The 13,104-nt window shown below is 32.5% G+C and overlaps 2 protein-coding genes across 2 annotated transcripts; both read left to right on the forward strand.

Annotated features, from left to right (window-relative positions):
- Positions 1 to 1,049: 1,049 nt before the first annotated feature.
- LOC106449499 (pentatricopeptide repeat-containing protein At5g38730) lies at positions 1,050 to 3,088 on the forward strand. Its single transcript, XM_013891252.3, has one exon. The coding sequence runs from the start codon at positions 1,129 to 1,131 to the stop codon at positions 2,908 to 2,910; it is 1,782 nt and encodes a 593-aa protein (XP_013746706.2). The 5' UTR covers positions 1,050 to 1,128; the 3' UTR covers positions 2,911 to 3,088.
- Positions 3,089 to 10,394: 7,306 nt separating this feature from the next.
- Positions 10,395 to 10,899, forward strand: LOC106449498 (protein GLUTAMINE DUMPER 7). The gene has a single exon (XM_013891251.3). It carries the CDS (start codon positions 10,481 to 10,483, stop codon positions 10,781 to 10,783), a length of 303 nt encoding a protein of 100 aa, XP_013746705.1. The 5' UTR covers positions 10,395 to 10,480; the 3' UTR covers positions 10,784 to 10,899.
- Positions 10,900 to 13,104: the final 2,205 nt, after the last annotated feature.

Raw genomic sequence — 13,104 nt, forward strand, 5'->3', positions numbered from 1 at the left:
CAATTATGAATTCTAGAGACATTATCATTAATGAAACTCTCGGGCTAATAGTGTTTCCCACGGTTAACTCACGTTAATTCTAGAGACATAAACAAGTACTAACCCAAAAAGAGTTTAATAAGATATTGTCATTGCCTTTGATTACGCACGGTTAACTCACGTTACAAAGAGAATTTATCAAAATTGTTATCTCAAGTCTATCAACAATCATACTATTATATTTTTTTCCTTCTTTTACTTTGTTTCGCAATTTCCCGACTTCATTTTTAAAACTGTTTCCAAAACAACAACTCAGATATGTTTCTATTCTGACGTTTGTTATATTCTTTTCTACACAATACCCATGACTAATATATCTACACGTGTGTGATGCCTTAAGTTACGTATAAGGATTTGATTAATAAGCATGGTTAAACCTGCTTTAGATCTCCATAATACACGACTTCAACTAAACAAACAAATCAATCCACAGCACTTGCTATAACATTTTTCAAGTTTTACAACCCATCTAATTGTCAACAATCCCGCGCTTGCGCGGGGCTCCGCCCCTAGTAATATTATAATAATATATAAATACATATAATCTATTCCTCACTATATATTATACAACAAAATCTATTTATTCTATACGTAAACATACAAACCCTAGCAAATTGTTAATCATTCTTGGAATTTTTTTTTGAAATATGTTTTTCCCTATTAGATATTTGTTTGTTTCCATTTGGAAGAACATATCCCTGAAACTCGTCTAATTCGGGATTCAGAAATGATGACTTTTTTTTTCTTTTTAATTAGACTGGGTTATTTCGGTTTAATTCGGTCGAGTGAGGTTGGTCCACGATCCGATCTGTTTATTTTTTTTTTCCCGAAGATTTCCAAACCGGTTTAAGAGCATCTCCATCCCAATTCTATTTTTTCTTCTAAAATAGAGTAAAAGTGGATATGGAGTAAGGAATACTCCAACCCAACTTCATATCTCACTCTATAATGAAATTTACTCCATAAATGGGAAATGGAGTAGGATTGAAGTAATTTTACTCTATTTTCACTTTTACTCCATTTTATCCTTTAGTTTTACACTGGAGATGCTTTCAGGAATCTCTCTGTTTACAAACAACACCAACAACAATGGTGAATATCGCATCCGCAAATCGAGAAGCTTTGATCGCACAAAGCATCTGCGGCACTATATTGAAAGGAAACTGGAAAAACATTCTGAAACACAAACTCGATTCAGGACTACTAACATCATCCATAACCACACAGGTACTCTCCGAGCTTTCATCGTATGGCGGACCTTCTCTCGCACTAAGCTTCTTCACCTGGTCTGATTCGATCCCAAGTTGCAAACACACCTTACAGTCTTCCTGGAAAATGATTCTGATCCTCACCAAACACAATTATTTCAAAACCGCACACCAACTGCTCGACAAATTGTCTCAGAGAGAGCTTTTGTCATCGCCTTTGGTTTTAAGATCTTTGCTTAACGGTGTTTCGGAAGACCCGGAAGTTCTCTCTCACGTCTTTAGCTGGATGATCATATATTACGCCAAATCCGGCATGATCAGGGACTCTATCGAGGTTTTCGAGCAGATCAGGAGTTGCGGGTTGAGGCCTCATTTGCAAGCTTGTACTGTCTTGCTTAATAGTTTAGTGAAGGAGAGACTGACTGATTCTGTTTGGAAGGTGTTCAAGAAGATGGGTAAGCTAGGTGTTGTGGCTAACATTCATTTGTACAATGTGTTGGTTCACGCTTGTTCTAAGTCCGGAGATCCTGAGAGAGCAGAGAAGCTGTTGAGTGAGATGGAAGAGAGAGGTGTCTTTCCTGATCTTTGTACTTACAACACTTTGATCTCGGTGTACTGCAGAAAGGGTATGCATTACGAGGCTTTATCAGTGCAAGACAGGATGCAGAGAAGCGGGATTGGTCCTGATATCGTCACTTATAACTCGCTTATACATGGGTTTTGTAGAGAAGGTAGAATGAGAGAGGCCACGAGGCTGTTCCGTGAGATTAAAGGGGTTGTTACGGCTAACCATGTTACTTACACTACTTTGATTGATGGGTATTGTAGAACGAATGATATAGATGAGGCTTTGAGGCTACGCGAGGTTATGGAGGCGAGAGGGTTTTCTCCTGGAGTTGTGACTTATAACTCGATTCTTCACAAGCTTTGTGAAGATGGAAGAATAAGAGAAGCTAACCGGCTTTTGACTGAGATGAGTGGGAAAAAGATAGAACCTGATAACATCACTTGCAACACTTTGATCAATGCGTATTGTAAAATCGGAGACATGGTGTCTGCTGTGAAGGTAAAGAAGAAGATGGTTGATTCAGGGCTAAAACTTGATATGTACTCGTACAAAGCATTGATTCATGGGTTCTGTAAAGCGTTGGAAATGGACAATGCGAAGGAGGAGCTCTTCTCTATGCTAGAGAAAGGCTTATCACCAGGATACTCGACTTATTCTTGGCTCGTGGATGGATTCTATGACCAGAACAAGCAAGATGAAATCTCAAAACTTCCTGAGGAGTTTGAGAAAAGAGGTCTATGTCCTGATGTCGCTCTATACAGAGGATTAATAAGAAGGATTTGTAAGTTAGAACAGGTGGATCACGCCAAAGTGCTGCTTGACTCAATGGAAAAAAAGGGTTTGATGGGAGATAGCGTTATATACACAACCATGGCTTACGCGTATTGGAGAACAGGGAAGGTCACTGAAGCTTCTGCTTTGTTTGATATAATGTATAATCGACGGTTGATGGTAAACTTGAAACTGTATAAATCTCTCAGTGCCTCCTACGCTGGTGATAATGAAGTGTTGATATTCTTTTGGAGTCATGTACGTGATAGAAGTCTCATATCGAAAAGCATCTTACGGGATATGAACAGAAGCGAGGTCTTATGAAGTGAGTACCCGTATGAGCTCAGTGTTGACCACGGATAAGGTTGAAAGTCCGACTTTCCTCTGTTTTAAGAAATTAGCTAATACGCGATAAGGTTGGGCAAGCCTGATAATTTTAAGGCTTTGAACGGTGTACATACTTGAAAGACTTTAAATTGTTCTTTGCACCATCGATCAAAGATATTATTCATTCTTACAAACTTCTTTTTCTTTTTTTTTTCATTCTTACAAACTTCTTTTCTTTCTTTTTTTCATTCTTACAAACTTGCTTTCATATGCATTATTATTTTTAATTGCTTCAATCATAAATTACTTTCGTAATTATAATATCAAATTAAAACATCAAAAGGTTCTATTTCCAAACCTTCAATATCAGTTAAGAATGGTTTTCGGATTACCAGTGTCAAACTTGATACTAAATCTCTTAGCTAGATTAACGCTGAAAATAATTATATTAACGGTTGTAGATAATTTCAAATTGCTGGAGAAATAATCATATACTAGATTTTGACCCGCGGTTAAAAGCGCGGGTTTGTTTTCAAAATTAAATATATATTTAAATAAATTTCTACATAATATATATAGTGTATAGGTTTGTGTACATTTATCCGAAACCGCGAATTAAACTGTAGCAAACTGAAGAAGAAAAACGAAACCTACATTAAACTGATTTTCATAAATAATCGAGCAAATCCTATATCTTTAGAACCAAAAAACTGAAACTAATCGTGAAACATTGAAATGGTACAAAAAAACATTTTTATTTTTGAAAATGATTTAACTCCTTTTAGTAGGAATACATATGTAGTTTATTGACGAATTAAGATATAAGCATTGTTTTCATATTTGATTCGGACCTGCAATTGGACCAGTAAACTGGTGGCTGTATATAATATGGACTGACTTATATTCTTCATGTAAATTCTACCATGATTATACCAACTGATATGTTTTCACAAAATTCAGATTCAAGGAAAACCTATTAATTAAAAATCCGATAAAACCGAAAATCATGCCATTAACCCGTGAACCGACACCAGGTTGACCCGATAAAAACTTAGAAAATTTTGATAATATTTTTAAAAAAATTAATTATAATTCTCATATATTTTATAATAATACGCAAAACTTAAAAAACTATTTGATTTGTCATTTACACGTAAGATATGTGTAGATGAGAATGGGGCTTACCAATTATGAATGACAAAATCTTCAATAATTTTAATGATAGTGTGAATTCGCAAGCATATTCTCATTTAAAAATATTGTAAATTGTCTGATTAACTCATAGAAGGAGTAAAAATAGGTGAATGATATGGTATATAATGTTATTGAATATTGAGTTACTTATTGTTAGAGATAAATAAGGGAATACCAAAAAATTGTTAATCTAATGAAAGGGTCCAACAACCTTTTATAAGTAGATTTTTTCAGAATGTTTCTCTTTTAATAGTATAGACTAGATATTGACCCGCGCTTGAAAGCGCGGATTTTATTTTGTTTTCCTTTTTATAATTATGAAATTTAGGGTTTGAATCATATAATTTTGAAGATTATATCACTAATATATAGGTCATTTGCGTAAGCACAATTAATTTGTATGAAATTAGATCACGCGTTTGCGTTTTTGAAATTTGTTCGAAATTTGTTTGAAGATTCATTTGTGTGTAAAAATAGTATAGCAATTTGAAACTGGGATAAATATAGTGTTATTAGTAACGATTTATGTTACATTTAATTGTATGTCTATTAACAATCAAACTACCAATTATAAAATCAAGTATTAGAATATTTTTAATTTTTTTTATATAAAAGTATCTATAATGTAAATCTAAACTATACTTTACTATTTTATAAGAGTATCAGAGACATATGTTCCATTATTGAAAGTTAGATTTTAAAAAGAATGGTTTATTCACATATATTTTTGTAAGTTATGTTCTTAAGTATTTGAGATTTATTCTATTTTAAATTTAATGTGGGTCTCAATTTAATTATATTTAAATTTTTGGTCTTATTAATTTGGGGTTTATCTGTGTTAGAAATTAATTATGTAGCGATGGTACTATGCTCCTTGTGGGTGAAATGAATATTTCGATGTTTTTAAAAGTGGAGGAATGAATATTTCGATAAAGTTATGTTATAATAGGTTGTGCTTTGGTTTTGGTTCATGTAATTTATTTTGTTTGGGTAGGGTGGTTTAGCAATCGATTATTTAAATGGTTAAGAATAAATAATAATGTATCCAGTTTGATAGTTAGAGTAAAAATCGCTTATATATAGGTAAAATATCTTGTCCCATATTGTTATAATATATAGGAGAAGTCAATAAAATAAAAAAAAAGGAAAGAGTCCAAACAATTTTTTTAAGTAGATTTATTAAAACTCCTTCACTTTTAATAATATTGATGCCTTCCAATCTAAAAAAAAAAATATCTCAAATGTCTTTTTTTTAATTATTATTTTTTGTTTGGATTTATTTTTAATTCTAAAATATTAGTTTTATACCCTGATAAATTAACAAAATTACAAAGATTATTACATGGGTATTATCCGCCCATCCAACGGCCCGTGTTTTCAAACCGGATCGGAAGCTGAACCATATATTTTTTGGGTCATGGTTCAATATGGTTCAAGCGGGTCAAACATGGTTCAATAAGTTGGATTGATATATTTTTAGTCTATAAATTTATAAGTGGTGTTAGTAAATATGATACATAATTAAAATATAAATTAATTTAAAACATAGAACATTATAAATATAAATTAGTTTTATGTTTATATGAATGGTTTATAGATTTTTGATAGTTTTAATGGCTTTTATCAGTTTAATAACTTTGAGATCCAATCCGACTACGTGAACGGTAACCCGTTATTAGACTCAATTCCGGCTATGTAGCCGGTTCATGGTGGTCCAACCATCGGGTCGGTCTGGTTTTAAAAACATTGCCAACGACTCATCAAATCTAAAATGATATGTTCTAACCCTAAATTCTAATGCGATTTTAGATGTCTATCTCTTCCTTCTCACAAAGCAATTTTCATAAAATTATCGACCACGTCCTTCTCTCCTTCAAGCCGTTCGTGAAACTCGGAAAAACTAGAACTACAAACTACTAGGTAATTAGTCTATTATTCTTGTCAATTTTGTGTATCTTATCTGAATATCTAGTTAATATGTTCATTGTTATGGCTGCCAAAGATGGCTAAAACAAGATGGACAAAGAAAATAGTCAAGAATGCAACCAAGATCTGAGAGCTCCTCTGGATTAGATGAAGAAGACGCAAACTCAGTTAAAGAAGATGAGAGCGGATCTCAAGAGAGCTCAAAATCTCAGACTCGACTGTTAAGGAAGTCCAAAGAAATGAAAAAGAAGGTAATAAGGACAAGGAAGTACCAATCGAAACGTGAGTGACATGGTCGACTCAGTGGTAAGTAGTTCAGTTTGTAGTTTGACTCATTGTTTGTTCCTAGACTCAAATAATTCGGTAGAACTATGGAAAACTACTTCGTTTTATTAGGAAAAAAGATGCTTGGAATTGACCGCATTTAAGTAATAGAACATAATTTTGTGATGTGTTTGCTGATTTCAGATATAACTAGGTATAATTTGTCTTAGAAATGTACTGACGTCAACTGAATGTTTGTTGCAGGATTCCGAGGATGAAACGACATCACTACAATCTGAATAGGCCAACAACAAGGTCAAGAAAAAAAAAGTGTTGGCTTTAATTGTGGTAAACTATGTTGGTTTTGGTCCCATATTTACTTCAGTTTTTATTTGATTTCATATTAATGGTATTACTAGGTAAAAATATTTTAATTGAACATGATATCAGCTACAAAAGCCAATCAGCAGCAAAATCACAAGTTCTTGCTGACTTCATTATTGAATAAGCTCCTGAAATGGAACAGGACCTGATCCTTCCTAGTGAGAATTGGATCTTGCATGTCATAGGTCTTCTTCAAATAAAAGATCCGGAGTTGGAGTTCATCTTCAATCTCCTACATGAGAACTTATCCGACAGTCATTGTGTCTAGGGTTTGCAGCATCCAACAACGAAGTAGAATACAAGGCCCTTATCGCTGGAATTTGGTTAGCAAAGGCATTAAGGCGAACCATATTGATATCACTCAAATTACAATAAGGAATGGTTTTACTCTCTCAAAAGAGGTTTAGTTGTATTACTTTGGGATTGTATCCACAAGGAGCTAGGGCACACAATAGATCTGAAGCAGTTGTAATTAAGCTAGACAAATAGTTTAAAAGCAGTAAACAATGAAAGCATGGTGAACAAGTAATTGTTCAGTTGATTGATTGAGGTTGTTAATAATAAAGAGAAAACATTAGATTTAGGGTTTCAAGTAATCAAGATTATGATATAAAATACTTAGGTATCCTAGAACTCGAATTATTATGTGAAAGTATTCCACCTTCCGCTGTGAATCAATCCTATTAATTAATTCTAATATCTCAGTTGCCGCTTGTTGATAGCGTCGATCAATGCTATTGAGTATTGAGCTAGCGTCGATCGATTCTTCCTTAGGCAAGCGTTAGCGAATTGATCGATAGGTTCACTAATCTTAACTAAATCAGCTTTCGCATGTTTCTAGCCATCTCAAGGAATATATTCTGGTGCAGAACCTACCGTTGTAGTTATCCACAATCCTAATATCATGGTTCTGGTTAGCTACTTTAGAACACAAGTATTACAAGCAATTCTTTGAAGGATATTTGTCACCTTAGCAAGTTTATAGTTTTGGTTAATCCTTCATAACCCTAATTAAACCCTAAATCGAACAAGTGAATTACTTAGACATAATCAAACAAGACATGATATAAATCTGAATAAACTGCATAGATAAGAATTAGGTAGAAAAACTGGAGTTCCAATACAAAGCTCTGAAAGAGTCTTGGATCTTCTCTCCAAACTAGTAAAAACCCTAAACTTTGTGGTTTGAAAATATGAAAGTGTAGAAAAGCGTGTGTTGCCCAATACAATGGCACAACACATTAATATTAGGTTAAAGTCGGTCATGGGTAGTTCTGCAAATAGTGGAATCTTGGGCTTCAAGTCAGTCATGACATGCGGTCCGCTTCTTGCGCCTCACTGTCTATCAACGACAACATGAATTTGCCGACCGACGTTTGACTCTGAATGTCGACTCGAGCTGGTCTCATGAGCGGCTACGAGTTTCTCCTATCTTTATCTACAAAATGCTCCAAAATCACCACTTTATTCCAAAACATGCCTAAACCTGTAAATACTCAAAAAAAAAAAACTCCAAAACATAATATAAAAATCCTAAAACACTCATATACCATGGCTAAAAATTGGCAAAATCCATGGTATATCACATATCCATGCCTACTGTTACTCGCAATTCGTCGCTAACCAGTACATTGGAGATTAGATGTTAAAAATGAATGTATGGACGCATACCTCAAGTCGTCCAAAAGTATTTGAGTTCTTCAAACTCACAAAGGTCCTCAAAGAGAAATGTACGTACAGATGCTCTCTGCGTTTGGGAATAATTCCAAGGATCAGATAAAGAGGACCATTTTGGTCCAAAAGATCGATAGGCCGACCATGATATTAGCTTCTGAGAAAGCCAAAATTGTCACTCCCATCTTGGAGATAACTGGCATGGAGGTGGATAAAAATCCTCCTAACAAAGAATTCAAAGTAACTGCCGCAGATTGGAGGCTTCCAATCAATACAATATATCATTGACATCACATTGCGTGACAACAAATGGGAAGCTTACCTCGTCATGGACGATAAAATCTATCGCTGGACAGCCAATAAAGTTCTACTAACGTGCATTTAGAGAGAAGAAACCAGATTGGTCATGGCTGAGACTCACGAAGGAGCAGTAGGTAACCATTCCGGTGGACGAGCTCTGACTCTTAAGATTAAAGGATTCTATCATTTTTTTCCAACATGATGGCAGATTGCAAAGAATACACCTCAAATTACGAGAAGTGTCAGATGCATGCTACAAACTTCACTGTCCAACCGGACTGTTAAGAACAACTATTGCACCATATCATTGCATGTGCTGAGAAATGGATATAGTAGGTCATCTGCCGAGTTCGAGGAAACAACAGTTCCTACTTGTGATGACTGATTACGTCACAAAGTGGATAGAGGCAAAATCATTCATTAAGGTTACATACAAAGAAGTGCATATCTTCATCTAGAAGTACATCATTTTCCGACATGGACTTCCATATGAGATAGTAATTGATGGATCCCAGTTCACCTATAAAAAGTTCTGTGGATTATGAGAAAGATGGAGGATTCGCTTGAGCACATCTATATAAAAAAAACCCCCAAGGAAATGGATAAGCTGAAGCAACCAACAAAATTATCATCAACGGAATCAAGAAATGCCTTAAGCTTAAGAAAGCTCACTGTGCAGACGAGCTGGATGGTGTCCTCTGGTCACATAGAACAACGCCGAGAGGATTAACTAATAGGATCAACTAGTAATGGAAGAAATGGCTCCTGCCTGAAGTCAATGTTTCCACCCTCAGATGATCTAAGCTTTCTCAACACGTCGAACTGAATAAAGAAATGGTGCTCGACGCCTTAGACGAAATAGAAAAACGACGAGATCAAACACTTCTCCGGATCCAGAACCATCAACATCTTGCTGAAAACTAATACAACAAGAAATTCCAAGCAAGACCTTTGGAAATCGGTGATCTTGTTCTGAAAAAAGTGTTTGAAAATACTAAAGAGTGGATGTATGGCAAGCTTGGGACTAACTGGGAAGGTCTATAAGATCGTCAAAGTAATAAACCCGGCGCCTATCAACTTGCAGCATCATCTGGAAAGCCGGTGCCAAGGTTATGGAATTCCATGAACCATAAATGCTAATTCAAGTAAGAGCACTTCACGTGCTAAAAAAGGAAACTATGGATGACTTGATCCTCTTTGGGAGTATGTAGGCTGCTCTCACGAGTTATATTTCTGCCCGTCGTAGTTTTCAATTACGAAAAGCTATACCAATAATATAATAACTAGGTAGAGACTTGCGTTTTGCGCATGGTGAGATTATAATAACAATAGTATAATGTAATTTACATTTTTGTGGATAGTTTGTAGAAATTTGGATTATTGAGCTTCAACAATTTTAGTTTCTAACTATACTAATTTTTTAAAAAAATCAATTTAAATATACCATTCCATAAATAAAAATTTAAATTAATTTACATCAATATTACATGTTTTATAGTCTATCTGATTTTTAAGATAAAAATTAAAACAGTATACTGGTAACTCCTTTTAATTTATAAAGCTTGTAACAAATCCATGATTAACAAAACTGTATCTTCACGAAGGATTTAACCTTTGTAAGAAAAGAGAGGCAAGGAATCCTGCAAGTCTTCAAGAAAGAATAACTCCTTTTTAGACAAAGACTCAGAATGCAACTTGGCATCCAAATACAGTGCAAAACGCTCACTTTTGGTAATATATATATATATCAAATAAGCTTCACAAATTGGTGAAGAAAAAAAAAACAGTGGAAGAGGGGAGATCAGATTTCAATATAAACGAGGCAATGAGTATGATTAGTGATTCAATGGTTCCGGTTCACCCGAGTTTAGAGAAATTGAATTCTCCCGTTCTCTCTAAGGTTTGTGCATGGGGGGTAATGTTAGGGCTATTTGTCGTTTCAATAATCGCCATGGCTTATGCTTGCTATTACACGCGAAACGCTTCAAATCCAAGCACTGGAGGGCAAGATAAACCAATAAAGAAGGAAGTATTGAAGCCACTAGACATGGAACCAAAGATAGTTGTCATAATGGCCGGTAACGAAAATCCTACCTTCTTTGCCAAGCCAAGCAAGATCAATGCATGACCAGTACAAGATCGCTAGATTATTGTTTTGGTTTTCTTTCTTCTTTATGCTCCTTACTTGTTTATATTTGAATTTTAAACTTGTTACAATAAAATGATTTTTTTTATTTCCTTATATAATTAGGGGGTGATTGGTAAGTGCTGTGAGTGCTTTCCACAGCTAATTTTTTTCTACATCCACTTTAGTTTACGAATCATGCTTTAAGAAAAAAAAATTTAAAGTTACCGTCATAAAAACTAAAATAGGAAACAAAATAGCTTTGGAAATCAATTTTTCTAGAGCTTTATATTTAGTGCTCTGGAAATAATTAGGTGATGATTGTTTCTGGCTTTTGTTTTAGTTTTTGGTTTTTGTTTTCTCAAAAGCTATTTTTCCTCTAATCAAGTTTTAGCTTTTAGTTTTTTGTTTTTGTAAAAACTATTTGATTTGCCAATCAAGTTTTTTAACAAATAGAATCCCTAAAATTTAGAGAAACTAGTTTTTCAAAGTTTTAACCAATTTACGAAGAAAAACTAAAAACCAACTTTTGTGGGTTTTTAAAGGAAAAACGAATTTGATTGTTTTTGTACATAAAATATCATTTAAATAATAATGTAAAATAATTATTTGTATTTTATATCTGTAAAATAATGTAGATATCCATATATAGTATAATTAATTGTACATATTAGTTATCTATTTCTATAAATAAAATTATTGAATAATTATAACAATTATTATACACATTAAAAATAACTAAATTTATAAAAATAGAAAAAAAATTATTGTTATTGCTATTTTTTTGTTACTGCTATTTTTTTGTTTAAAGAATGTATCAGTCATCTTTTAAAAAACTAAAAATACTGCAAAACTAAAAACCAAAACCAAAAGCTAGAAACTAAAACCAAAATCTAAAAACTAAAACCAAAATCTAAAAACCAAAAACTAAAACTAAAACTAAAAACTAGTTCAAACAATCTACAACTACAATAATAAAATCTACAGCTATTATTCTAAAGCCAAAAAATAAAAGCCACAACACTTACCAATCACCCTCTTAATAACTAGGTGACTGGCCTTCGTTTATACACATGAACAATATTATGAAAAACCTAAATTGTAAAATGTATTAATATTTTTTTTAAATATTTATATTATTTTAGGTAAAACTATAATCTTTATGAGTTATTGAGTCTTGATGTTTTAACGTCCTTGATTTGGCAAAGTATTCAATTTTTGCTCTGATATTTTTTTTCCAATTTTTTTAATCTATCTTATTAAAACTCAAGTACAAAATTGGAGTGTTTGGAGACTTGAATAGGATTTTTAAAAATTTGGAGTGTTTGGAAACATGGATTGCAGTCTTTTAAAAAAAAATATTTTTGTTTGAAAACAAGGATAGTAGTATTAAGAAAAAAAAGTAATGGGCTTATGTTTTTTTAAAAAATTGAAAGTTATCTAGGCCACTTTTAAAATATACCAAAATGGGTCAATCTAATTCCCTAAAAATTTTTTTTCTAAACTAACCATAAAACAAAATTTAAACTTTATATACATATTTCAAATCAAAATAATAATTCAAATTTGATTTATATCAAAAATTGATTCAAAAATATACATATATTCAAAAATGGATTTTTACTAAACTATTTTTCAATAACCATTATAAACAAATATTGTCAATATATATAAGAAAAATATAATACAAAGCCCAATTTGAAATACCAACTCAAATTATGGTTTTCATATTTCATATTAAGTTTTAAAAATATAATATATGTAATTATTTATATGATGGTATGTATAAAATACTATTAATTATATGATTACTTATATGATGGTACATATAAAATACGATTAATTATATGATGATAAAATACGATATATAATAATGACTAGGGATGGGCTTTTGGATACCCATACGGGTTTAGTTCTGATCGGTTTGTATTTTGAGTTTTCGGGGTCAAAGATTTCAGCCTCATTAGAATGTTTCTAAATTTTGGTTTGAGTTCGATTTGGATCTTTGCGGGTTTGGTTTGGGTTTGGATAACTAATTTAAATTATTTTTAAAGTCTTAAATCATTATATATTTTAAATTTCTCAAAATGTATAAATAAAATAATATATTACGTATAAATTTGAATAACATATGTCATAATACTTAAGCTTAACATATCAATTGGCTTGATTTAAAATTTTGGATACGAAATCAATAATTATTTTAAGTATTTTTGGTGATTTGAGTATACTTTAACTATTTCAGATATTTACTTTTGACTATCTATATATATTTTCAAGTATTTAAACCAATTTAAAAGTATCATTTTTGATGTTTTATATAC

The sequence above is a fragment of the Brassica napus genome, chromosome A4 (assembly GCF_020379485.1).
Source record: "Brassica napus cultivar Da-Ae chromosome A4, Da-Ae, whole genome shotgun sequence".
Taxonomy (NCBI): Eukaryota; Viridiplantae; Streptophyta; class Magnoliopsida; order Brassicales; family Brassicaceae; genus Brassica; species Brassica napus.